The 27,643-nt window shown below is 56.7% G+C and overlaps 1 protein-coding gene across 2 annotated transcripts in view; it reads right to left on the minus strand.

Moving 5' to 3' along the window:
• GALNT6 (polypeptide N-acetylgalactosaminyltransferase 6) overlaps positions 1-27,270 on the minus strand; it is a 40,543-nt gene extending 13,273 nt beyond the window's left edge. The window contains exons 1-4 of one of the 2 annotated variants that reach the window (XM_002711189.5): positions 27,014-27,146; positions 14,259-14,811; positions 12,168-12,340; positions 414-563 (exon numbers count right to left, since the gene is read on the minus strand). In XM_002711189.5, the coding sequence (XP_002711235.2) occupies positions 414-563; positions 12,168-12,340; positions 14,259-14,749 (814 nt within the window). In that variant the 5' untranslated portion in view covers positions 14,750-14,811; positions 27,014-27,146. Of the gene's footprint in view, positions 1-413; positions 564-12,167; positions 12,341-14,258; positions 14,812-27,013 lie in introns of both variants that reach the window. The other variant, XM_051845485.2, reaches the window with a different exon arrangement.
• Positions 27,271-27,643: the final 373 nt, after the last annotated feature.

The raw sequence follows: 27,643 nt of genomic DNA on the forward strand, positions 1-27,643 counted from the left end.
CAGCAATCAGGACCCCGCCCACAAAGCCCCCCCACGCCCAGGGAGGAACCCCAGCAGGGAGAGGGGCAGAAGGAGGCATTTCCCCCACCCTGGGTAGGGGGGAAGGCGGGTATTTGCATCCCAAGCTTCAGCCCCAGCTGCAGAATAAGAATTCCTCTCGCTTGCCCGGGGAACTTCCCCTTGAACTTCTGCGAACACGAGGGCGACTCCAGGAAAAGATGGAATTAAAAGGGATGAGGGTCTGCTTGGGCTCAGGTGTGCCTCCTGAGCCCTGGGATCAGGAGGGAAAAAAAAAAAAAGGTAGAAGCAGCTGGAGTGGACCCCCAGCCTCCTTCTGTGCCGCTAAGAGAACGGGATGGGGCCTCCCCGCACGCACGCACGCACGCACACATACCAGCCGCTCTCTTACTCACAGTGGGCATCCAGGAAGGTGAGCACCTCCGCCTGCGCCACGCTGGCCCCCAGCAGCCGGGCGGTGATCAGCCCCTTGCGCTCCTCCTGCCGCACCACCCGCACCACCTGCAGCTGCTTCACGTACTGCTCCAGCTTCTCCTTCAGGTACTCTGCAAGCACAGGGGCCCTCGTCGGCCACGGCCATTTGCTTGCAAACCTGACGCCTGGTGGGCACCCAGTCCAGGTGGCCCTAGGCTTCCAGGTCTGACTTCTTCTGGATCCCTCTCCAAGTGCCTGCAATGGCTGGGGATGGGCCGGAGCCAGAGCCAGCAGCTGGGGGAACTTCACCTAGGTCTCCCTGTCACTTCAGTCCCCACTTCCTGCCTCTTAGCAGGAAGCTGTGGTCAGGACCCAGGCTCCCCAGTTTGGGAGGCAAGCATCCTAGTCCCCCCGCAGCCTGAATCGTAACCCTTGCACTTCCACCGCCCAAAGCATTCCACAGCAGCAGCCTAGGGTGTGGGGTGGGGGAGGCGGGGGACAGGGGCCGCCAGCTTGGCTCCTGAAGTCCCAGACAGCACCCCAGAACTGCTTCTTTGGTCTTGACTCCAGTACACAACTCTGACAAAGGCTCCCCACGCCTCTCTCGGATGCCCCTCCTCACAGGTGGGGCTGCCAGGTTCCTCAGAGTGAGTCCAACAGGCACAGCGCCCCCAAGTGTTGATTTCTTGCTCGCGGAATCAGCAGCAGGGCGTGTAACTCTAACCCTCCCCATTACCCCTCTGCATAGGAGATCTTTAAGAAAAAGCAAATGCTGGGGCCGGTACTGTGGCATAGTGGGTAAAGCTGCCGTCTGCAGTGCCGGCATCCCATATGGGTGCTGGTTTGAGTCCCAGCTGCTCCACTTCCGATCCAGCTCTCTGCTATGGCCTGGGAAAGCAGTGGAAGATGGCCCAAGTCCTTGGGCCCCTGCATCCACGTGGGAGACCCGGCAGAAGCTCCTGGCTCCTGAGGCCAATTAGGGAGTGAACTCTGACTTTCAAATAAAATAAATAAATCTTAAAAAAAAAGAAATAAAATGCAAATGTGCCAAGCAGCTCTGGAGAGGCCCAACTCTGTCTCTCCCTCTCTCTGTCTGTAACTCTGCCTCTCAATTTTTTTCAAAAATTTATTTATTTATTTGAAAGGCAGGGAAACAGAGAGAGAGAGAGAGAGAGAGAGAGAGAGATCTTACATCAGCTGGTACACCCCCCAAATTCCTACAATAGCCAGGTCTGGTCCAGGCTGCAGTCAGAGTCAGGAACTCCATCCAGGGCTCCCACATGGGTGCAGGGGCCCCAGCACTCGGCCATCTTCTGCTGCCTTCCCAGGTGCATTAGCAGGAAGCTGGAAACAGAGTAGCTGGGACTCAAACCAGCATCCCGATAGGAGTTGAGCCAGCAGCCAGGTGTTGAAACCCTGGTACTGTGGCGTGGGATGCGAGGCAGATGCTGCGCCTGAAAAGTGACAGCCGAATCAGCTGTGCGTGACGCCAGCCCCCAGGGAAAGCTTCCTGAAGGGAGGGTGTCTGCTGAAATCTCCAGCGCCCTCTGCGGGGCTTTTCTGACACTTCCGTCTGGCCATGTTGGCTTTTCTGCCTCCTTAACACGCCAAGCCTCAGGGCCTTTCTCAACGCTGCAGAACAGGGTGGCTGCAGCTGCAGAGGCCTGTGGGGTCAGCCCTGGGCTTGGGCCTTGCTCTAGAGGTGGTGTTTGACAGCCTGGGGGTCCGGAACTCAATTTCCTGGTTGCCATTGATCTCATGTACACACACTCAATGTGCACACACGCACGCATGGACACCCTTGTGCACGCATATGTGCACACACACCTATTGTGGTGATATTATTTTCAAACACTTTGAGCACCTGCAGAATGACAGAGAGGCAGAGAGAGAGAGAGAGAGAGAGAGGGAGAGAGAGAGAGAGCGGTCTTCTATCCACTGGTTGATTCCCCAAATGGCTGCAGTGTCTGGAGTTGGGTGGATCTGAAGCCAGGAGCCAGAAGCTTCTTCCAGGCCTCCCACATGGGTGCAGGGTCCCCAGCACTTGGACCATCTTCTGCTGCTTTCCCAGGTGCATTAACAAGGAGCTGGATCAGAAGTGGAGCAGCTAGGACTTGAACCGGCACCCCTATGGGGTGCTGGTGCCATAGGCCAGGGCTTTACCCACTACACCACAGTGCCGGCCCCTCTGTCCCTTCCGATTCAGCCTCCTGCAGGTGTGCATCCTAGAAGGCAGCACAGGATGGCTCAAATACATGGGTCCCTGTCAGTCACGTGGGAGGTCCCAACTGAGACTTGGGTTCCTGGCTTTGGCCTGGCCCAGCCCCAGCTTTTGCGGGCATCTGGGGAGTGAACCAGTACATGGAAGATCTCTCTGTTGCTTTGCCTTTCAAATATATATATATATATATATATATACACACACACACACATATACATATATATATATATATAGAGAGAGAGAGAGAGAGAGAGAGAGAGAGAGAGACTGACCCTGGGAGGAGAGAGAGAGAAAGGGGCTTGCTTGAGCCATTCCTTTTCTCCCTGTCTGGGAGGATGGTGCTCTCAGCAGAGGAAATACTCTTGAACTTGGAACTCTAGTTCTTTAATTTTTCTGGACAGAGGAGTGCTTCCAAAGTGCCGACCTGTGCCTGGGTTCTCAGGCAGGCATCTGAGCGAGGGCCTGTGGCCCACTTACTCCAGGAATCAAGCCTTTTGTCTCTGGGTGTTGGGACTGCGTGAGTCCACATCAGCTTCTTAGGGCAACTGCAGCCCAGTGGGCTCCTAGCAGGCATCAGCTGACGCACTGCCCGGCGCCTGCCTGCCCTGGGCACGGACAGCCTCAGCATCCTGCCCGCAAAGGAGCTCAGAGGCCCGCCCAGCTCCAGCCCCGAGCGCTGGCTCTGTCCGGGAGGAGGGAGGGACCCAAGCAGGCGCTTGCCCTGAGAACTCGCTTCGCTGGGCTCACAGGAAGTTCATGGCAGCAGAGATAACCCTGGGACAGAACATGATAGGAAGTGGGTTCTGTGGTGAGAGACTGAAGCACTGGGCTGCGAACCCCCTGGGGAGGGGGCGGGGCGCGACACGGCCTCCTCCCACACCTTCCTTCCAGTGTCTTCCAGGTCCAGGTGGCCCAGCTGCACCCCGCAGCCCGGCCTCCTCCCACACCTTCCTTCCAGTGTCTTCCAGGTCCAGGTGGCCCAGCTGCACCCCGCAGCCCGGCCTCAGGCCCTACGAGGGGAGTGTAAACATCCGCTCCTGGGCTCCCTGGATGTGCCATCCGGAGCTGAGCACAGAGCCCCGGATGATCCCACCCACACAATGACGCCCCCCATGGCAGGCTTTTTGTTTCAACAGCCCCACACAGCTTCCTTCGTCATCACCTAGGTCTACGACACCACTGTGAACCCGATGCAGAGCCCGCGGTTTGAGGTCTGACGGCTTCCAGGTCTCTGCTCCTGGTCTTGCTTGGACTAACAGAATCACCCACCTGATGTAGGCTCAAACAGAACCCAGGATTTCCACCCCAGATCTCCACCCTCCGTCACCACATCTTTATGTATTTTTTCTTTAAAGATTTCATTTCTTTATTTGAGAGGCAGCATTACAGGCAGAGAGAGGCAGAGAGAGAGAGAGAGAGGTCTTCCATCCACTGGTTCACTCCCCAAATGGTCACAATGGCTGGAGCTGCGCCAATCCAAAGCCAGGAGCCAGGAGTTTCTTCTGGGTCTCCCACATGGGTGCAGGGGACTGAGCACCCGGGCCATCCTCCACTTCTTTCCCAGGCCATTAGCAGAGAGCTGGATCAGAAGTGGAGCCGCGGGGACTTGAACCAGCTCCCATATGGGATGCCGGCTGTGCAGGCGGAGGCTTAGCCCACTGCAGCACAACGCCGGTCTCCGCCTTGTCAGGGAACAGTGCCAGCTTCCCTCCAGCTGCTCCGCCCCAGAGTCTGTCTGGGTCCTCCCGTATTCACAACTAAGCGCCCACCAGCACTGCCAGTTTGCTCGTCCCCACTGTCACCCCAGGACACAATGTGTGAACTGATCTCGCAGCCTTGACTCCCCAGTCAGGGAGGCAGGGCTGTGACTTCTAGCTGTAATTCGGACCATGCCACTACAGTGGGTTCCAACTGTACTTCAAGACATCTCCGGGGGCAGGCAATTGGTCCAATAGTTGGGTCTCATATCAGAGTAGCTGGGTGCATTCCAAGCTCTGGCTCTGGATTCCAGCTTCCTGCCAATGCAGACCCTGGAAGAGAGCATGTTAACTGCGCCCCCGACAGCTGTCTGGGAGACCCGCACTGAGTTCCGGCTCCCAGGATTGGCCCCAGCACAGTCCCCGCTGTTGCCCGTGTTTGGGGAGTGAATCAGCAGACGGGTGCTCTCGGCCTGTGTCTTGCTCTCTGCCTCTTGAATTTAAAAAAAGAAGAAGAAGAAGAAGTCCAGGGCCAGCATTGTGGAGCGGTGGTTACGCCACTGCCTGCTTTGAGTTCTGCCTGCTCTGCTTCCAATCCAGCTCCCTGCTGATGCACCTCGGGAGGCAGTGGAAAGATGGCCCCAGTGCCTGGACCCCTGCCATCCATGTGGGAGACCCGGATGGAGTTCCAGTCTCCTGGCTTCCGCCTGGCTGTGCCCTGGCTGTTGTGGGCATTTGGGGAGTGAACCTGTGGATGGAAAATTTCTCTTTCTGTCTCTGTTACTCTGCCTTTCAAATTAATAAATAAATGATTAAAAAAAAAAAAGAAGGAAAGTTCAAATAGCACGACGGCTCTTTATAAAAAATTGAACAGGATGACCACATGATCTAACAATTCCACTTCCTGGGGGCCGGTGCTGTGGCGTAGCAGGTAAAGCCACCACCTGCAGTGCTGGAATCCCATATGAGCGCCGGTTCAAGACCCAGCTGCTCCACTTCCAATCTAGTACTCTGCTATGGCCTGGGAAAGCAGTAGAAGATGGCCCAAGGACTTGGGCCCCTGCACCCACGTGGGAGACCTGGAAGAAGCTCCTGGCTTTGGATTGGCGCAGCTCCAGCCGTTGTGACCATTTGGGGAGTGAACCAGCAGATGAAACACCTCTTTCTCTGTTTCTCTCTCTCTCTCTCTCTCTCTCTCTCCCTCTCTCCCTCTCTCCCTCTCTCCCTCTCTCCCTCTCTCCCTCTCTCTCCGTCTGTAACTCTACCTCTCAAATAAATAAATATTACAAAAAAAAAAAAAAAGAAAAGAAAAGGACAAATACCACGATTCCTCGCATGTGAAATAGAACAGCAGTTAAACTCACAGAGGCAGAGAGAACAGCGGTTGCCGGGGGCTGGCCGAGAGGAAAGGCGGAGTTTCAATTTGGGAAGAAATCTCTCTGGCAAAGGGTAGCAGTGATGGGAGTACAACCACGTGAATGTGGTTAATGCCACGAAACCATGCCGCAGGATTTCAGATGGCAAAGCTGGTGAATTTTATTTATTTATTTATTTATTTTGATAGGCAGAGTGGACAGTGAGAGAGAGAGACAGAGAGAAAGGTCTTCCTTTTGCCGTTGGTTCACCCTCCAGTGGCTGCCACGGCCGGCGCACCACGCTGATCCGAAGCCAGGAGCCAGGTGCTTCTCCTGGTCTCCCATGGGGTGCAGGGCCCAAGCACTTGGGCCATCCTCCACTGCACTCCCTGGCCACAGCAGAGAGCTGGACTGGAAGAGGGGCAACCGGGACAGAACCGGCGCCCTAACTGGGACTAGAACCCGGTGTGCGGGCGCTGCAGGCAGAGGATTAGCCTATTGAGCCATGGCGCCGGCCGAATTTTATCTTATGGATATTTCACCACGCACACACACGAGAAACCCGAACGGTGCCCATCAGCCCCAGAGGGCTCCCCAGAGGTCTGTCCACCTCCCTGAAGCTCCCCCTGCACCAGTGTGCTTTCTGCTCCCTTGCTCACCTCCTTTCGGCCAGGCTGGTTGCTTTTCTGCCCCATTGACAGAGCAAGCCCCGGGGCCTTTGCACATGCTGTTCATGTTGAGCACACTCAGAATAACTTTTCTTGGCTACTCTGACTACAGGAGCTCCATGATTACCCACCAGCCTGTCATCCTGTGTTCTGCTCTTTCTTCCCCTCTAATTTACTTTCTTTGTAATGGCATTATCTGGAATTATTTATGCTCTGTCTTTCCGGCTGAAAAAAGTTGGCTCTAAGAAGACAGACACCCAGCCTGTTCGGTGCAGCATCCCCAGGGTCTGACAGAGGCTCTCATACTGAACAGGCAGCTAACAAATATTTATTTACTCAGCAAATCAAGACATTGCTGCTTTCATGGACCCCTTCCTTGGGGGCTGTCCCCCTCTTCCCTGCCTTCGGAAAAATCTAGAAAGGAGAAAACCTTTCTTACAGAGGCGCTTCCTCTCTCAGTTTTCTTTTTTATTTTTTAAAGATTATTTATTTATGAGAGAGGGAGAGAGAGAGAGAGAGGTCTCTCATCCGTTGGTTCACTCCCCAAATGGCCACAACGGCTGGAGCTGTGCTGATCTGAAGCCAGGAGCCAGGAGCTTCTGGGTTTTCCACGTGGGTCAGGGGCCCAAGGACTTGGTCCATCTTCCACTGCTATCCCAGACCATAGCAGAGAGCTGGATCGGAAGTGGAGCAGCTGGGACTTGAACCCGTGCCCATATGGGATGCCAGCACTGCAGGCGGCAGCTTTGCCCGCTATGCCACAGCGCTGGCCCCTTTCCTTTTATTTTTATTCTACTTTCCCATCTGTCTAGTGCTGTCCGGCCTCAATTCTAACTGCAACTTAGAACTTCGTTAATGAATCACTGTGGAAGGGTAAAAGGAGAAGCGCACAGGTGCAACACTCTCTGGGGGTTATTTTGCAATCCACCTGCTCGGGCACAGCGTTTGGATACCGGGCCGTATCTCAAACCCTAATGCAGACTCATGCTTGGCTGCTTCCCAGTGCATGTGTAAGGAGCACATTGGCAGGTGAAACTGATGTGTGGGGGGCCGGTGCTGTGGCGTAGTGGGTAAAGCTGCCGCCTGCAGTGCTGGCATTGCATATGGGCGTCGGTTTGAGTCCCAGCTGCTCCACTTCCGATCCAGCTCTCTGCTATGGCCCGAGAAAGCAGTAAAAGATGGCCCAAGTCCTTGGGCCCCTGTACCCACGTGGGAGACCCGGAAGAAGCTCCTGGCTTCAGCCTGGCCCAGCCCTAGCCATTGTACCCATTTGGGGACTGAACCAGCAGATAGAAGACTTCCCTGTCTCTGTCTCTCCCTGTCTCTTTGCCTTTCAAATAAATAAATAAATATGTTTAAAAAGTACAAATAAATAAAGTTTAAGACAGAGGGTTAATACAGAGCCATTTGCCTATGTTATAAAACAGAGAGGTGAGAAGCTCAATGACTGGTGGAACAGACATCAAAAAACTGTGATCCAGCGAGAACCAGAGCCCATCAACAGCTCCTGATTCGTACGAGGGGGCTTCAAAACGACAGTGGAGACAACGGAAAATCCCCCATGAATTTTCTGCAGCCCTGTTGTCCTCCTAGGGGTCCAGGAGTCCACAAGGGGAACTGCAGCTCACATCGGTCCTGACCAGGGACTACACTCTTCCTGGGCCCCGGTACCAGTCTGACTCCCTCCATCCCACTGGCAACTCCTTGCGTGTGTGCGTGTGTGCGTGTGTGTGTGTGTGTGTGTGTGTGTGGCAGGTTCCAGGCTGCGCAGCCTCCCCAGGGCAGCTCAGGGCTTTGGATATGAGATACCGGGGTGGGGGGACCCGGGAGACCCACTGGCCTGCAAGGCTAGTTTTCAGAAGCTGGTAGAATGTGCCAGACCAGGAGTGAGCCCTGGTGGCTGTGCCCTGGGTCTGGCTCACAGGTAGGTCACAACCTGCAGCCTGGCACTGGCCTGCTCCCCACCCCCAACCCCGGCATCAGTGCCCGTACACTCACAGTCACAGGGCTGCCACTGCGCCTGGACAGGAGGACAGAGAGCAGGGACTGTGTCTCGGCACAGCCTCAGCCTTTGCTTGTGTGCTTGTAACGAGAGCCGCTTAATCTGATCAAACAGCGAACGCGGGGAATTTTATCCTGCAGAGATTTCTGAACTGGCATCAGAGGTTTTTTGTCCTTTCCCACTAAACCAAACCTGCACCTCGGGAGTCTGGAGGCCCTCGAGGTAAGGGGTCTATCCAGGGGTCCACAGATTCCCCCAGAACGCCACACACATGCACACACACGTGGGTGCTGCCGACCGCCGTGGGCGACCGTGCACTGTTCGAGCCAACAGGAGTACAGCTCTCGACAGATGCAGAGGGAGGCCAGAATATGGGAGGAAACCACGCCTGGTTTAGGTTTTGTTTTCAGGCAGGTGTTTCTTTCATTTAAATTTGTATTTACTTTATTCTTTTGAAAGACAGAGACAGACACATTTTGCACCTGCTGTTTTACTCCTCAATGCCCGCAACAGCCCAGGCTGGGCCAGGCCAACACTGGAAGCCCAGAACTCCATCTGGGTCTCCCACATGGGTGACAGGGACTCAAGTAGTTGAGTCATCATTGCTTCCTCCCAGGGTGCCTTAGCTGGAAGCTGGAATCAGAAACCGAGTCAGGACTCAGTCATAGGTGTCTTAATCTGTGTGTGTGTATGTGTATGTGTGTGTGTGTGTTTGTGTGTGTTTAAAGATTTATTTAATTTATTTATTCAAAAGGGAGAGATAAAGATATCTTGCATGCATCAGTTCACTCCCCAAACAACAGCCAGGACTGGGCCAGGCCAAAGCCAGGAGCCTGGAACTCCACCCGGGTCCCCGACGTGGGAGCAGGGGCACAAGCACTTGGGCCATCCTCTGCTGCTTTCCTAGGCACACTGGCAGGGAGCTGGATCAGGAGTGGAAGGGCCAGGACTTGAACCCATGGCATGTGGATGCTTGCTGTTCCACAATGCCCATCCCCTGTTCAGGCAGGTGCTTCTGAGATGCTGGAATTGGCCTTGAGAGAGAGGCCAGAGCAACAAGGAAGAGACAGCTAGAAACAATGTAAGCACCCAATCTGAGCCTGGGAGGGGCTACGGGGCCTAACACACATTCTGCCCTAGGCACAGGCTGCTCTGCTTTGGGTAGACTGTTTTTTGAAAGTTTTACAATTTATTTATTGTAGAGGCAGAGAGAGAAAGAGCCACAAACCAAAGAGACAGAGGACTCCCATCTGCTGGTTCGCTCCCTAAAATGTCCCTAATGGCTGAGGCTGGGCCAGAGCTGAATCTGGGAGCCAGGAACTCCATCCCAATCTCCTTCCTGGGTAGCAGGGACCCAACTACTCCACCCATCCCCACTGCCTCCCCAGGTCGGGGCTGGCAGGAAACGTGGAATCGGAAGCAGGGTGGGAACTTGGACCCAGACACTCTGATGGGTACGCCAGCATCCTCACTGGTGCCACGCCAGCTACACCGATGCATGCCCCGCTGAGCTCTTCCGAGGCTGCTGTTGCCGGCCTGGCCATATGTCACGTGTCTGGTCTGGCAGAGGAGTTGCCTGGCTGAGCATTTGTACCTTGTGGGCAGGCGTGTGGAATTCTGGGTGGTGAGTGCCAACAGATTGGAACTCCCAGCACCTGTGTTCCAGGGGAAGGAGCGTCCCAGGGGATGGGCAGCACAGGGGTGGGGGTGGGGCTATGAAAGGCTGACACAGCGGGGCTTCCACTGCAGGGCCACCAAGATTGCCCGGAGGCCACTCTCCAGGCCCGCCCTCTCTGCGAGCCCCACTTGCACACTCTGTGCCCACCAGACCCTTTCACTGCGTCCCTGGCCCTCGCCTGCCTTCGCTTGCCAAGCACTGCTGAGTGCCTGTCTTCCCTGGGAAGATGGCGGCTCCCTGAGCACAAGGATTCGATGGCGCTCCCACACAGCCCTTCCTCCACATCCCTAGCCCTCCGTCCAGTAGCCCCACCCCGGCCCTCCTGGAGGATCCCTGGGCACACACTGGGGGAGCCCCAGGCATCAGGTGCCACCTGTGGGGAGCTCCTGCACATGCGCAGTCTGCCACTGCCCCAGCCCCGCAGTCCCTCTCTTAGTCCTGGTCCCGACATCGGCACTCTCAAGTGATCCTAAGAACTTGCCTCTCTGGCCTCTGTTCCAGCCAATTACCTTCTTGCAAAGCTGCCACGCTCACACATTTGGTGTAGAGGTTAGGACACCTACGTCCCACAGCAGAGTGCCAGGGGTTCAAATCCCAGCTCCGGCTCCCAACCCCAGCTTCTTGCTAACAGCAGACCTGGGAGGTAACCGTGACGTAGTAGAGTTCCTGCTACCCATGGGGGCAGATGTGTACTGAGCTCCTGCCTCTCAGCTTTGGCCAAGCCCCATGCCGGCTGTAGAGGGCATTTGGGGAGTGACTGAAAAGCTGTGTGTGTGTGTACGTGTGTGCATGTGTATTCATCTCTCTCCCTCTGTGTCTCCCAAGTAAGATTATCTATATACAAAACCAGCAAAGCAAAACGAAGCTGCTATCGTCTGAAACAAGGTCATTTGGCGGCTTAGACCACATAGGCTGGTAGGAATGATGACTGTCAATTCAGCATCTTTGCAGTTTTACTTCCCGCAACAAACCAAGTCTCAGCCACACCAAACCCACCCCCGCCCCCTAACAAACACGAGCCTGCATATGCCCTTTTCTCTTCTGGAATGCCCTCTGCGCCCTCCCCTCCTCCCAGACACTCACCCTTTAAGACCCAGCTCCAGTGGTACCCCCACCGTGGACCAGCCCAGCTGTGTCAGGTACCCGCTGGGGCACGGTTCCCAAGCCACGAGCTAAACCAAACCGATGCTCGCACAGCTCTTTCTCCAAGCCGAGCAAGGAGGGAGCTGGGAGAGGCGAGGCATGGGCTCCGGCTGCCCCCTTGCTAAAATCCCTCAACCACCACACAAGCGAGTCAGCAGTCCTCACTCCAGTCCGTGCCCCCACACACTTGCTAGAGGCCGCTTGGGTTGGCGCTGCTTGCTGCCCTTGGCCGAGGTCGGCGCCCACATGGAGTGGTGTGGGGGGAGCTGGGTGAGCAGCCTCATCTACTAACAACCACAGCCAAGACAGCTTCTAGAATACTCTGCAAGCAGGAAGTATGGTCTAACCGGTCAGAAACAGGGGAAGGCCTGTCCCTAGCCTCCTGCCCTCACCTCTCCCAGCTTGGACATCCAAGACTCAAAGCTCTTGGAGCCCACTGAGTGGAATGTGAACAAAGTCCACACGCTAGAAGAGGGAGGTACTGGGGCTGGCGCTGTGGCACAGTGGGTTAACGCCCTGGCCTGAAGCACCGGCATCCCATATGGGTGCTGGTTCTAGTCCTGGCTGCTCCACTTCTTATCCAGCTCTCTGCTATGGCCTGAGAAAGCAGTAGAAGATGGCCCAAGTCCTTGGGCTCCTGCACCCACATGGGAGACCGGAAGAAGCTCCTGGCTCCTGGCTTTGGATCAGCGCAGCTCCAGCTGTTGCGGCCAATTGGGGAGTGAACCATGAACAGAAGACACCCCCCCCGCCCCGCCTCTCCTCTCTCTGTGTGGCTCTGACTTTCAAATAAATAAATAAATCTTAAAAAAAAAAAAAAAAAAGAAAAAGAAAAGGGAGGTACCCATCCCTGGTCCCCACCTGCCTTCTTTCCGCTCCTGGATGCCCCGATGCTCCATGATGCCAGGAGCTGGTGCCCGCTCCCCTGAGCGAAGCTGCTCCCTCCCCAGAGAGGGCCCCCGTCGCCTCACCCTCAGTGCTGGCATCGTCCACCAGGATGATCTCCCGCAGCAAGATGGCAGGGGCGGTGTGCAGCACGCTGTACACGGTCCGCAGCAGCGTGGACCAGGCTTCGTTGTGGAACACGATGATGACGCTGGTGCTGGGCAGGGGCGGGCAGCGCCGAAACTTCTGGTCCACACATCTGGAAAGAGCAAGGTGTGGGCGCACAGCCTGGGGTGTGTGTTCCAGAGGTGGGGAGGGCTCTGTCCAGAGAGCCCCCCCAACCACCCCCTGCTCCTCTTCAATGCCAGCTGCATTCTCTGCCCCCTGTCTCCAGCTCCTCCTACATTTGCACCTGCTCCTAGCCCCTCTACACAGGCCCTAGCCAACTAACCCCTCACCACCGCGCGGGGCTTGGAGCCCAGCGCCCCCAGCCCTGCCCCACGGGCAGCAAGGAGCTCCCAGGGCTGCCTCTTCCTCTGTGACGTGTGCGCTGCAGTGTGATCCAATCCCAGACCCCAGAGGGCTAAGTGCAAAAGGGCAAATCTGACGTCTGAGCAAAGCTGCCACAATTCTCTGACTCACGAAGCGAAGCTTTATAATTACAAAGTCTTCCCTTTATAATGTACAGCTCCTCTCCCAGCCATTTCCTCACTGGCTCCCTGCAAAGTGACACTGCTGTCACAAACCGCCCATTTCCTGCAAAACCTCTTCTCTATCCCCATGCCCGCTGCTGCCCAGGGGTGGGGGAAGGAGTGACCTCAAGGGTTCACGTGGCCCAACACCCCGTGGTGACCTCTCTGCTGCTCCGAGATTCTCCGTGGCCCCCCCCAGAGATTCCCCTGTTTCGTCCACTCTCAAGTTGGAAAAGACATAGACCAAGGAGGGAGAGACAAAACCTTTCACCGTGGGCAGGTGCTGTGGCTCAGTGAGCTAAGCTGCCACCTGCAACACCAGCATTCCATATTGGAGTGCCGGTTCGAGTCCCAGCTGCTCCACTTCTGATCCAGCTCCCTGCTAATGCACCTGGGAAAGCAGCCGAAGATGGCCCAAGTGTTTAGGCCCCTGCCACCCACATGGGAGACCCAGAAGAAGCTCCTGGCTCCTGGCTTCTGCCTAACCCCAGCCCCAGCCATTGTGGCCTTTTGGGAGAGTGAACCAGCAGATGGAAGATCTTTCTCCGTCTCTGCCTTTTAAATAAATAAATATTTAGAAAAAAAAAAAAAAGACAACAGTCTGTGGAGGCCAGTGGGAACACAGCCATGGCCAGGCTCACAGGAGGGGCTGCAGCTCAGATACTGAAGTGCTACACTCAAGGCCCAGGACTGAGCACCTGGACAACGTCCCAGCGAGGCTGCAGGGAGGGACCTCAGGACCTTGGGCATGGCCTTGGGCCCACACTGGAGGAGGGGTGGGATGTCCCTGACCTCTAGGGCGCCCCTCCCAGCAGCTCAGCCATGGAACCTTGGCTGGTGTCAGACCCTCTCACCCCTGTGCCTGCAGGGCCTGGCCCCGGGGTTCCGAGTTCTTTCTTCTGGATTTTGTCTCCTTTGCACATCTGCTTCACTCTCCTGGTCTCCCTGGGTGTCTGGCCTGACCGTGTCTTCTCAAACCCCAGTTCCTGGGATCAGGGCAGTTGGTCAGGGAAAGAAGTGAGGGCTTAGGGGCTGGTATTGCAGTGCAGCGCGCTGAGCCGCTCGCTGCCTGCGACACCAGCATCCCACAAGGGTGCCAGCTGGAGTCCTTGGCTGCTCCACTTCCTACCCAGCTCCCTGCTAATGCACCTGGGAGGGCAGTGGGAGACAGCCCAAGTGCTTGGGCCCCTGCACCCACAGGGGAGACCTGGATGGAGTTCCAGGCTCCTGGCTTCGGCCTGGGCCAGCCCCAGCTGTTGCGGCCATTTAGGGAGTGCACCAGCAAATGGAAAATCTGTTTCTGTCTCTCCCTGCCTTTCAAATAAATAAAATAATTTTAAAAAAAGAAAAAAAAAAGGAAAGAAATGAGGGCTTAAAGGAAACCCTTGCCTGAATTCGCAACTCCCTGCGACGCTGTCCCTGGCACCAGGCCCGTGGCCGCAGCCTCACCAGCCACCCAGCTCGAGGACCCTGGCCGCTACTCACTCTGGGGGCCGCGTGTCTGGCCCCAGGGCCCTTTGCAGGGAGATGCGGTCACTGGCGAAGGCATTGAAGCAGTGCTTCTTATAGCCCTCGTCCTTCTCCTGTGTCTCCTGGGGAGTCCACTCGCTCTTCTGAAAGGCCCTGCCGTCCGCCCCGGGGCTCTTGGGGTCCTGTGGTGGCCGCTCCCAGAAAGGCTTCAGCTCGGCGGCGCTGTAGAAGCCGGGCAGGCAGGACTGGTTGGCGGAGGCTTGCGTCTGCTGGGGCTCCGGGGCCCGGATCTGCAGCTTGGGCATTGAATCCCGGAGGTTGTTCACGGCCCCCAGCATGAGGTCCAGCACGTGGCCCTTCTGGCCCACCAGCGACTTGAGCCACGGCTTCTCTGTGGCCTGTTCGCTGCTGCTCATGTCCCTTTGCAGGATGAAGAGGAAGAGGAGGAAGGCGCTGCCCAGCACGGCCAGGCGTAGCGGCATGTGGCGTCTGCGGAACAGCTGCATCCTGCAGGGCCGGCTGCGGGTCCGACCCTGCGGGGGACCCACGTGGTGCACTGGGCCTCAGCCTGAGAAGGGAAGGGGGCGCGAGAGAGAAATGAGCCAGGGCGGGTGCGGGGGGCGGCGTGGGGGCGTTAGGGGCTGGGGCTGCCTGCCTGGTGGAGCTGCTTTGCACGGCTGCCCACTTTCCCGTGCCTGAATCTCCCTCATCCGTAAATCGAGGACGCTGGCCCCAGGGTTTCCTCCCTGCCCTAAGGTTCTGACATCTGGAGGAGCGAGGTAACCGGGGGACACTGAAATTCGACGTTAAAATTCTTTCAGTAAAACAAATTATTTATTCAAGAGACAGAACTCCCATCGGCTGGTGCATTCTTCAAATGTCCACAGAAACTGGGACTGGGCCGGGCTGAAACCAGGAGCCAGAACTCCATCCACGTCTCCTGCATGGGTGGCAGGGGCCCAGTGACTTCAGCCATCACTGCTCTGTCCCGGGTCTGTGTTAGTAGGAAGCTGGAGTCGGAGCCAGCACACTCCCCCATTGCATGCAGGTCTCTCGACTAAATGCCTGCCCCTACAGGGAGATAGTCAATCGACAGAAGCACTTTGGAAAACTACTTGGCACCTAAAAGTAAAATTTTAGATGAAGGCCGGCGCCGCGGCTCAATAGGCTAATCCTCTGCCTAGCGGTGCTGGCACACCAGGTTCTAGTCCCGGTTGGGGCGCCGGATTCTGTCCCGGTTGCCCCTCTTCCAGGCCAGCTCTCTGCTGTGGCCCAGGAGTGCAGTGGAGGATGGCCCAAGTGCTTGGGCCCTGCACCCCATGGGAGACCAGGATAAGCACCTGGTTCCTGCCTTTGGATCAGCGCGGTGAGCCGGCCGCAGCGCACCGGCCGTGGCAGCCATTGGAGGGTGAACCAACAGCAAAAGGAAGACCTTTCTCTCTGCTCTCTGTCTCTCTCTCACTGTCCACTCTGTCTGTTAAAAAAAAAAAAGTTTAGATGAACCAGCATGGGGCCAGCACTGTGGTGTAGTGGGTAAAACCACCACCTGCAGCGCCGGCATCCCATATGGGCACCGGTTCGAGTCCTGGTTGCTCCACTTCCAATCCAGCTCTCTGCTATGGCCCGGGAAAGCAGTGGAAGATGGCCTAAGTGCTTGGGCTCCTGCACCCATGTGAGAGACCCGGAGCAAGCTCTTGGCTTTTGGATCCGGCCATTGCGGCCAACTGGGAAGTGAACCAGTGGATGGAAGATTCTCTCTCTCTCTCTCTCTCTCTCTCTCTCTGCTTCTCTCTGTGTGTAACTCTGACTTTCAAATAAATAAGTAAATCTTAAAAAAAAAAAAAAAAAAGGCTACCAAGGGAACTAAAGGATAGAGCAGGTGTCTGGGGGTTCCCAGATGCCTGAATTCCATGTTGAAGTGCTTGGGTTCATGTCCACGTCCACTTCTGGCTGCAGCTGCCTGATGACGTACATTCTAGAGAGAGCAGTGATGGCTCAAGTCCTTGGGTCCCTGCCACCCACATGGAGACTTGGATTGTGTTCTGGGTTCCTGGCTTTGGCCTGGCCAAGCCCTGGCTGATGCTGGCATTTGGGGAGTGAAAGAGTGAATGATCTCCCTCTGTATTTGTGCCTTTCAAGTAAAATAAAAATTAAAAAAAAAAGTTATACAACTAAAGGAACACTACAACTGAAGTCTCTGAAGAGGTGGGAGAGACGCTGGATTACAGACGGCTACTTTGGCTGCTGTTAGCCAAACCACACATTGATAGCATACACATCCTGCTCTGTCTCCTTGTATTTAATAAAGAGAATTTTTAGAAACATCCAAGACTCCGCGATGACACTGGAAGATGACCGGGCAGGGCGTTCACCAGGTTGCACCTGCAGATGTGCGGTCCCAGGCTCGAGGACGGGTGTTGGAAAGCTTTTGGGCCAAATTCTGGAAGGACCAGCCTCCTGGGTGAGCGGGAGGTGTTGGCAATCCGAGACCTGGCACCAGGCCCGGTCTGCCCCTTTTAGCCATAGCCACCTACCTCGTTGGATTGCTACAAGGATTAAGTTCCAAGAAGCAATTCATGCAAAGAGCTTTGGCGGGCTCTGCACACGGCAAGTTCAAGTTCCCAGAAGGTGTTAGTTCTTATCATTAGTGGTTGAGTAACCCTAGGACGACTTACTTAATCCCTCTAAGCCTCAGTTTCCTTATCTACAAAGTGGGCGTAACTAATACCTAACTCACATCAGGTAACATGCGTAAAATACTCAGCAGAAGGCCTGGCATATACCAAGCCCTTGATAAAACAGTAGCATTTTTATCCTTCGATGATAAAGAAATAAATCCCTGCTCAGCTTCCCATGAGTAACCCTCAGGAACCGGGTCTCATCACCTTTGGTTTTGCTCAAAGGTGACTCTGGTGGAGCTGTTATTCAAATCCACAAGCTCCTGCCTGTGGAGAAGCCTGGTGTTGGGGCCACTTAGAACTGGGAACTGCGTGGGGGTTATGATCTCTGTAGGCAGCAGGGTTCCCTCCGGGCTGGGGGGACATGCGGTTTCTTTGCTAACATCACACTCAGCAGCATCAAAAACTCACACAAGGGGAATCTCTTGGAGCATCTTTTTGTAGGCACTGCTGTCTAGGAGGTGGGAGAGAAGGCTTGCTCATTCGGCCAACACCTGCTCATGTATCGGACACCTGCCCACCACCAGGTCCTCCGTACGGATGCAAGGGATAGAGCGACGAGGAAGCGAACAGGCAGAGTCAGATTTTCAACAGGGATTACCCAGGAAGAAGGCAGCCCGAGAGAGACCCTTGGGAGCTAACAGAGATGGGCGGGAGTGGCATGTGTGTGCATTAGTGTGGCGGGGGGAGCTAGGCTGAGCACTGACGCAGGAGCAGGGCGAGGTGGGGCGAGGCGGGGCGAGGAGGGGCGAGGCGGGGCGAGGAGGGGCGAGGCAAGCACATTGCAAGCAGCGCGAATGGTAGGTGCCGAGGCCACAGGTGGGACGCGGTGTGGCCAGGCAGAGCCCTGCACACGGTTCGGTACGATGGGAGTCAGTCTGATGGGATTAGCGGAAGACGGGCTTGGACAGGTGGTTGAGGCCAGATCATGAGGGCCTTGTTCAGTGTGCCACGGAAGTCAGCCCTGACCTGAGGTATGGGGCGCAACAAAGGATTAGCAGGGGGCAACCTGACAGCGGGTGGCAGGTGCACAGGGCATGCACCTGCTCAGAGGCTGCAGGGCCAGGTAAGATGGGGCCGGGATGTGACTCGGTGCCAGGAAGATGCTCTTGGGGGAGGGGAGGAGACAGTTTACCCTGTTCCGAAATTCCGAAGAATTTTAAGATCTAGTTGGAGAACGAGACCTGGACAGCACCTGTCCCTGCAGGCGACAGGAGCAGGAAGAAGGCCTTTCAGTGAGTAGCCATTTGTCCCTCGAGCACAGACCACATGGCCTATTCCGAAGCTAACAGAATTAAACCTAATATTAGCACAGATGGTGAGGGCCACGCTGAGGAAGGTCAAGAGTGTCCATGAGCTCCGGGAAGGCTTCCAGGAGGAAATGGGGACTCCACATAGAGGCAATTTCCTATCCCAGGGGTCCAGCTCTGCTAGGCCCAGCCCAGAGGGCTCTGCTTGAACTAAATTCATCCATTCTGCTACTGCATCTACTCTGAGCCCAGACCTTGCAGAACAGGGAAACGCTTCCCATCTTGCAGCTGGATCTTTTTTGATAGTTTCTATCAAAGCCCAGTTAGAAACAAAGGCACAGTAACATTGTAGTTACTCCCTATTGCTGTGCTCAAGACTCACCGCCTCCAGGAAGGCCCCCCCCCCATTGATTGACTCAGAATTACCCCCCACCCCCGATCACTCCAACACCTAGCACTGGTCTCTCAGAGTGGGGGGAGGGTTTCTCTTTGCTCCTAAGATTTCCCCCTGGAGAAAGACACAAGCGCTCGAAGGAGCTCTTCCCAGGGAAGCTGCTCTCCCACCAGCCTGGCCTTTTTTTCCTGGAACTTGCAGTTCCTCCAGGTACAAACCACATCCTGAAATGAAAGGAGACACCCATGATTAGCCTGGGCACTCCCTGTTTTGTTTGCTCAGCGCAGGCAACCAGAAACTGGAGGCACAGAAGGAAGACGGAGTCCGTGCTCTGTGTAGGAGGTGAGCCCGGTACATGGACAGCGGGGCCCTCAAGTTCAGGGCTTCATCTTCCGGCTCCCTGGCATGGGCGTCTGCGGCCGCCTCCACTCACTAGCTTCCTGCTGAGTGTTCTTTCCTACAGCCACCTTCAGGCCTGCGAGTCGCCGGCTCACCTCTGCTTTTCTCTTTCTCTTTCTTTTTTTGACAGGCAGAGTGGACAGTGAGAGAGAGAGACAGAGAGAAAGGTCTTCCTTCTGTTGGTTCACCCCACAAATGGCCGCTACGGCCGGCGCGCTGTGCCGATCCAAAGCCAGGAGCCAGGTGCTTCCTCCTGGTCTCCCATGGGGTGCAGGGCCCAAGCACCTGGGCCATCCTCCACTGCCCTCCCAGGCCACAGCAGAGAGCTGGACTGGAAGAGGGGCAACCGGGACAGGACCAGCGCCCCGACCAGGACTAGAACCTGGAGTACCAGCACCGCAGGCGGAGGATTAGCCTAGTGAGCCGCGGCGCCGACCATGGTTAAGTTTTTATTCCAGTTGTCATTTATACGCATTCAGAGTGTACCGGAAGTCTTAGCGCACCTTGAAGCTTTACTAGTTTCTAACATAAAAACGCTGCAGGCCAGCGCCGCGGCTCACTAGGCTAATCCTCCGCCTTGCGGCGCCGGCACACAGGGTTCTAGTCCCGGTCGGGGCGCCGGATTCTGTCCCGGTTGCCCCTCTTCCAGGCCAGCTCTCTGCTGTGGCCAGGGAGTGCAATGGAGGATGGCCCAGGTGCTTGGGCCCTGCACCCCATGGGAGACCAGGAAAAGCACCTGGCTCCTGGCTCCTGCCATCGGATCAGCGCGGTGCGCCGGCCGCAGCGCGCCGGCCGCGGCGGCCATTGGAGGGTGAACCAACGGCAAAGGAAGACCTTTCTCTCTGTCTCTCTCTCTCCCTGTCCACTCTGCCTGTCAAAAAAAAAAAAAAGAAAGAAAACGCTGCAGCATGGAAGAATATAATAGGAAAGTTCTACCCATGTGTCTTGTCTCTTTACTTCGTTTTGTGAATTCTGAACAAATTTATCATTGCAAATGATAAACACTGCCTCATACAAAATGAAAATAAATTTTTTTTATTCAAAAGAGGAGCTTGGGGCTGGCACTATGACGTAGTGTGTAAAGCCGCTGCCTGCAGTGCCGGCATCCCACATGGGCGCCAGTTCGAATCCTGGCTGCTCCATTTCTGATCCAGCTCTCTGCTACAGCCTGGGAAAGCAGTAGAAGATGGCCCAAGTGCTTGGGCCTCTGCACCAGCGTGGGAGCCCCAGAAGCAGCTCCTGGCTCCTGGCTTCGGATCAGTGCAGTTCCAGCTGTTGCGGTCAACTGGGAAGGGAACCAGCAGATGGAAGACCTCTCTCTCTGTGTAGCTCTGCCTCTCCAATAAATAAAAATTAAAAAAAATAAAATAAAAAGAGAGAGTGGAGCTGGTGGTCTCCAAACACGAGGGGAAAAAAAGGGGAAATAAAGGGCTGGCTGCCTGGTTTGATTGGTTTATGCTGTGTCTGTGTGGGGGAGATACTGCACTGGACCCCATAGCGATGCACAAGTATCCACCGGGCAGTTAAGAAGCTGTGTGGGACACTTGCACCCCATATCAGAGTGCCAGGGTTCAAGTCCTGGCTCTACTCCTGCGGATGTATGCTCTAGGCAGGAGCAGGGAGCTGGCTCCCTGTGGGAGCTTTTTTTTTTTTTTTTAATATTTATTTATTTATTTGAAAGTCAGAGTTATACAGAGAGAGAAGAAGAGACAGAGAGAGAGGTCTTCCATCTGCTGGTTCACTCCCCAATTGGCAGCAATGGCCGGAGCTGCACTGATCCGAAACCAGGAGCCAGGAGCTTCTTCCGGATCTCCCACATGGATGCAGGGGTCCAAGGACTTGGGCCATCTTCCGGTGCTTTCCTAGGCCATAACAGAGAGCTGGATCAGAAGTGTAGCAGCTGGGTCTTGAACCGGCGCCCATATGGGATGCTGGCACTGCAGGCAGTGGCTTTACCTGCTAAGCCACAGCGCCAGTCCCTCCCTGTGGGCAAGTGACATGGAGTTCCCAGCTCCTGTCATTGGCCTGGCCCAGCCCCATGCGTTGCGGGCATTTGAGGGAATGTAGTACCAGAAGAAGGAAGATCTCTCTCTCTCTCTGCCTTTCAAATAAGATGAAAAATTAATAAATAAAAATTAAAACATCTAAAAATAGCTTTAAAATGAGTTGCTTGAAATTCAGGAAACTAAAGGCCCAAGACATTTAAACGCTTAAGATTGTTTTTTCAGGCAACGGTGGACAGCACCATGGCAAACACTGAAGATTTTAAATAAGAGTTTGTTAGTTTGTAGAATTTATGCCTGTGACGTTCAAAGCATTAAACTAGCTCGTGGGATTCCCTGTGGCACACAGGTGAGTAGCAGGTCTTGCTGTAAAATGTCTTTCATACGAGTTTGAGAGCCAGTGACGCAGTTCAATCCCTGCATTTTACACTGTCGCCTCTTCCAGGAAGCCCTCTCAGATTTCCCCGCCCTGACTGCTCCCTTAGACTCCTGCGGTCCTTCGGAGTGTAGCCTCACAGCCTGCCTTGTGTCAGAGACATGTCTTTTCCCTCATGCATCCATCGGTGAACTGCCGGAGCTAAAAGGACAGGCTGCCTCCACCTTCTCACCACTTCCAAAGCCTGGCACAAGTTTGGGAGTGTAGCCGGTATTGCTTCTGTGTAAGCTCTTTGTTACAGTCACAGGGATTGAACCGCAAGCCCCGGCCTCACTTCGCAATGTCCCCGGAGGCACCTGCCGCTAATTAGGCCGGGATATTCTACCATGACACATTTGCTTGTCACTTTTATTTATTCATTTCATTTCTTTGAGAGGTGCAAAGAGAGAGAGAGAGAGAGAGGAAAGAGACAACGGGAAATTGTATCCACTGGTTCACGCCCTAAATGCTCACGATGGCTATGACTGGGCCCGGGGCCAAAGGCAGGAGGAGCCTGAAGCTCCATCTGGGTGTCCCTCTGGGTGTCACACTTGAGCCAGCACCTGCTGCCTCCCAGGGGGCCTCAGCAGCAGGACACTGGAATCAGGCACTCACAGGGGTCCCAGTGGACGGCGTCACCGCTACCTGTGCCACTCCCAGGCCCCCGTCCTGGGGTGCACGCCCTCCTTCAGCTGCCACCCAAAGGCACAGATGCTTCAAGGATGGGAAGTCCTGGGCAGGCTTTTGTGACGGCCAGGGGCAGCCACCCAGAGCCCGCCTTTGCTCGCCAGGTCGCCTGCTTTGTAACTCAATTTCTTCCTGTTTATCGGCTCAGCCGCTCACCTCCGGGAGGGAGGAGACGTGGCAGCCAGGAAGCCAGCAGCCCCATCACAGGGATGTTTGCTCAAGTAACTCAGGCTCCGGCTCAAGTACAGGTTTCTTCCCAAAGTGGCGGCTGTCCCCACTCTCACTGGGGCCGCAGGTGCGTGCAGCCCACGTCGCGACGCGCACTGGGGAGGGCCCCACAGCTGGGGGAAGCTCCTGAGGACTGGTCAGCCCAGTGGTGGTCCCGCCTCCCTTCCCCTCCAACACAGCGTTCTGCCTACCCCTGCACTCACGCCACGCAAGGCTGGGAGCCCTGTGTGTCTTCCACCTCCACCCTCTTCTGTCACATAGAGCTAAGACGCTTCCAGCTTCCTGCCATGACCCCTATGGGATGGATGCTCCAAGCTTTTTCCACAAGTCTGCAACTGCAACCTTGTGATAGCCAGCCTACCAATTTCTTTTCTTTTCTCTTCTTTCTTTCTTTCTTTCTTTCTTTCTTTCTTTCTTTCTTTCTTTCTTTCTTTCTTTCTTTCTTTCTTTCTTTCTTTTTGACAGGCAGAATAGACAGTGAGAGAGAGAGAGAGAGAGAGAGACAGAGAGAAAGGTCTTCCTTCTGTTGGTTCACCCCACAAATGGGTGCTACGGTTGGCGCACTGCGCTGATTCTAAGCCAGGAGCCAGGTGCTTCCTCCTGGTCTCCCATGCGGGTGCAGGGCCCAAGCACTTGGACCATCCTCCACTGCTTTCCTGGGCCACAGCAGAGAGCTGGCCTGGAAGAGGGGCAACCGGGACTAGAACCTGGAGTACCAGCACTGTAGGCGGAGGATTAGCCTAGTGAAGCACGGATTAGCCTAGTGAGCCGCAGTGCTGGCCATACCAATTTCATCTCCAGTTCAGCCTGTTTCCTGTGAAGTGTGCCTGGGATTTTCAGCTTAAGTTATCCACACGGGGGCGGAGGTGAGGGGAGTCGGGGGGGGGCGAGGGGGAGGTTCGGATGGAAAAAGCTGGCCCATCTTTGTTCATTGCGGTATACCCAGAACAGCGACTGGTACAGGATAGGCACTCGCTAAGTAGCTGTTGACTTATTCCAAGGCAAAGTCACCGAGAAACAAAATTATAGCCAAGCAAGCAGGAAGTTCATCAGCTCCCTGGTTACTGGCTGGACAATCTGCTGGCCCAAGGTGGGGCAGAGGCTGGTAACTGTTCACTCCCAGGAAGCTGGGTGGGGGGAGCAGAGGTGAGGTCAGGTGCGGGATTAGAGGCTGGAGACCCTGGGGACAACTTCTCTACTCTTGAGAAAAGGCCAAAAAAGAACTTGGATGGGGGCCGGGTGGCTGGGGCCGCTGCCTGCAGTGCCAGTGTCCCAGATGGGTGCTGGCTCAAGTCCCAGCTGCTCCACTTCTGATCCAGCTCCCTGCTAAGGCACCTGGGAAAACAGCGGAAGATAGCCCAAGTGCTTGGGTCCCTGCGCCCACGTGGGAGACCCAGGGAAAGCTCCTAGCTCTTGGTTTTGGCCTGGTTCTGCCCTAACCATTGTGGCCATTTGGGGAGTGAACCAGTGGACAGAAGCTTGCTCGCTCTCTCTGCCTCTCCCTCTCTGTAACTCTGCCTTTCAAATAAATAAATAAATCTGAAGAAAAAAAAAAAAAAAGAACTTGGATGGAGTTTTCCCATCTGTTGGTTGGCGATGGAGAGGCAGGCGTGGGGGGGCTGAGCAGGGATGAGGACGGGAGGGAATTCCTGAAGGCTGCCACAGGTTGCGCCCAGGGTTGGCGCCCAGCCACCCCCCACCCCTCACCGCTAGCTAGCCAGATCTCCCCACTGCTGCCAGTAGCACCAAGCTGCACCGACCTGGACCCCTGCCCCCCTCCCAGGCGCTCTGCCCTCTCAGTGCCAGCTTCCTGCCACACCCACTCCCAAATCCTGCTGACTCATCCCTGCCTCCCGGCTCCTCCCCTCTCCTCTGCAGTGGAGAGCCATCCTTTGCAACGGAACCCTTGTATCACCCAGCATCTAGAGGTCGCAGCTGCCCGCCCGCCCGCCAGCCCCGGGCTCTCAGGCCTCCTGGCTCCCCCTTGCACAGTCCCCAGAGCACATTCATTGGCATTGGGATTCCTTTGGTGCGGCTGGATTGTGGCAGACGGCCGGCCCGGGCAGCCCAAGCTTCCTGTTTGCTCTTTGCCCCCGAGCCTGAACAGATGCTCAGCAGCCGCTAGCATTTCCTCCTCCAAGACGTCCCGTCCCCTCGCAGGACGAGCCAGGCTGCTTCTTCAGATTGTCACCCCAGGCCTCCCTGCAGCTCTCAGCGCCCCCGGGGGTGGGGGCAGGAGTACTCATGTATCCCTAAGCTGTGCCCTACCTGGTTCTCCCCAGGTAGTCCTCCCTCCTTAGAGTTTAAAGAGGAAGGACCACCAGCAAGCCTGGGTCTTGTTTTCCTTCTTCTCCCCGGTCCTTAAATCCTGCTCTCCAAACTTCTTTCCACAGTGCTTGTCCTGATCAAAGTGCTGCGCTGTCTGCTGCCCTCGGCTCTCTGTCACCTGCAGCGTGAGCCGAAGGACCAGATGTCCTCCTTCCTTCCCCCGCCCCCCCTCCCAGGGCTCAGGACCAGGTGGACAGGGCCCAAGAGACAAACATGACCCCCCCCGGGGGGGCTCAGGTGGCTTAAAAGAGCCCCTAAGAGTCCCTTTCCTCCCTGCACTGCACCCATGCGAGTTCACCACACAAGCCTTTTCTACACAATCACAATTACAGCATCGAGCTCCACGCAGAGACAGGCACTGCCCTGAACTTGACCCCCTGCTATTCAAATCCTCTCTCTCCTCTCCTTCAAGCCAGAACGGACACTTTGGGCTTCCACAGTGGGCAGAGGGCAGGATGAAGCTCACCCAAGCTGTGGCAGGGCCGGCCATGGCCTGGGTCCTGTGACCCCTCCCCACTCTGGCCTCTCTGGTCCCTTGGGGAAACTGCAGGTGCCAGGGGCCCCGCAATACCATCCTCACCATTCTTAACGTGACTGCTTACCCTAGCAGGTCAGGTTGCAGCCAGCCTCCCTGTTGTATACGGAGGGAACCTTGAAGCACAGAGAGGTTTAGGAACTTGGCCAAGGGCGCACAGCGAGGCAGTGGCAGAAGCAGGATTTGCACTCAAGCCCGTACGTTCTCCAGAGCCTGCTCTCTTTGCCGTGACACTACATTGTCTGACTGGGGCTTGGCGCTTAGCCAAGGGACTTCCACATACACCTTCTCCCTGGGCTCCCCACCCAGGGAGTGTTTATGTGATCTGGCCATGGTTCCCCACTGCAAGCTTAGCCGCGGAGCTGAGTCAGACGGCTGTCTTCATCCTACCCAGCGCCTCCCTGCGGGAGGGGCCTTCAGCTCTGGGGTCAGCTGCCCCTCCTAGCGCTGACTCCTGTGCCAGGCATCCGCTGCCCAGACTAAGCACACGGTCCTATCTTCTGTCTGGGTTCCTCCCTGTTGGACCCAGGCCAAGACGCTGCTGATCTCACAGGGCACCTGCCACGCACCAGGGCCTGCCTTCCACGTTGCTGTGGGAGGGAAGCCGTCTGCCCAGCCGACTGGGGGCAATCACTCCTGGGCCGCCCAGCATGCCTCGCCTCCTCTCGCCAGCTCCACACTGCCCTAGCCTGTCCTGCTCACAGCCCTGGAAACAGTTACCGGTCACTTTCAAATGCATGGTAGCTCCTAGAGGCACCTGCAGCCTGGGCAATGCCTGTCCAGGCACTGGCTTTGGCTAGATAAACATGAGCTGCACTGTATTTCAAACCCCGCACCTCGCCTTGCTCAGGGGCCTGGAGAGAAGGGGCAGCGCAGTGCACACACGCACACACACACACACACACACTCACACACACGTGGATCTGGGTAAGCAAGCCTAAGCCCTCCGAGGCTCTTTGGTGTGTCCAGAGCCAGCAACCTCACCCAGCCCTGGACCCGGTGTTTGGAGCCTGGGGTGAGCCACAGCACAGCCTTAACACCCGCCCTGGGGACCATGGCTATGCGATCCAAAGCTTGGCCGCAGCCTGCCCTCCACCACGCCTGCGCACGAGAACCCTTCGCAGAGGCCTGGGTCTTCAGGACTTGGGGGGTGGGGGGCGGTCACAGGCTGTTTCTCCTTTCTGTCAGCCTGGGGTTTGGAACGAGTGAGAGAAACCAGGAAGTTGGTGACAGTCACAGTCATGAACACCCATCACGCTTCCTCCCCCAACGCGACCACATAGCGGACCACGTCGCGCTCCCCCAAGACCCTAGGAGATAGGTCAGACCAGCAGGGCTCAGAGCGACCCCCACGGGCGGGGGCTTCTGCTCGCCTGCACGGCACTGCCCAGGAGCGCCGTGGCAGCGGCAGGAAGGAAGATTTGGGGCCCTGAGCACGTGGGGTGGCCCAGCGTGGGGAGCCAGGCCTGGGAGGGAGACAGGGGCGCAGGCAGGGTGGGGGAGGGGAAGGGGTTGTGAGCCCCGTCGGGAGCGCAAGGGCCAGTCCTCCTCCTGCCCTCCCAGTGCCGGGGGTGGGCTGGGCTGCCCATTCAGGGTCCAGTTCTCCAAGCCCAACTTCCGCGGGTGAGGGAGGCCCGCGGAAGGAGGAGCCGCCCCCCCCCCATGACCCACAGCTAGAGGGGCCGGCTCGGCCCAGCCCCTCGGTTTTACCGTAGGGGGGCGGAGGAGGGGAGTGGGGGCGCGAGGCCTCGGCGGCGGCGGCGAGCTGAGCTACAGGAGGGAAATCCCGAGGAGCCGGAGCGGGGACACCGAGTGCGAGACCGGGCAGGGGCGCGGGCTCCTCGGCCGCTTACCTGTGACGCCGTGGCCGAGCCGCAGCCCCGCATCCGGACCGTGCGCTGATTTCCCGACGGGACGGCTCGGGGGCGGGCCCGGGCCCGGGCCCGGGGCGGGTCCTGCACCGCCGCCCAGGGCTCGGCCGCCCCGCCCCGCCCGCCGCCAGGTGCAGCCGCCCGCCTCGCGCCGGGGAAGATCGAGGGTCCGCGCCACTCCCACCACCCCGGACACCCACGGTGGCCGCCAGCGGAGCGCGCATGGGGCCGGCTCATTGCAGCGCAGCGAGAGCGCTCCGAGCCCCGGGGCATCGGCGCTGGAGGGGACGCCAGGACCCCCGGGGTCCAGTCCCAGGTTTGTTCCCACTGGCGGGGTGTTCTTGGGCAAGCGACTCCTCCCCGCCCTCCCACAAGAGCTCGTGGTCACCACAGACACCTGCTGTGGTGACCCTGTGTCTCCGAGGGGGGGCGGCTGGGAGTTTCTCAAAGTGCGGTCCGCGGACCAGCAGCGTCGCTTGGGAAACTTTGTTAGACACGCAAAGTTTTCGGGGCGCAGCCACTGGTGTTTTTAAAGTTCAGCGGGTGATTCTGGGGCACGCTCACACTCAGAACCGCTGAGCGAGTAGTGACAGGGCTGGAATTAGAAACTCG

This window comes from Oryctolagus cuniculus, chromosome 11 (genome assembly GCF_964237555.1).
Source record: "Oryctolagus cuniculus chromosome 11, mOryCun1.1, whole genome shotgun sequence".
In the NCBI taxonomy this organism is placed as follows: domain Eukaryota; kingdom Metazoa; phylum Chordata; class Mammalia; order Lagomorpha; family Leporidae; genus Oryctolagus; species Oryctolagus cuniculus.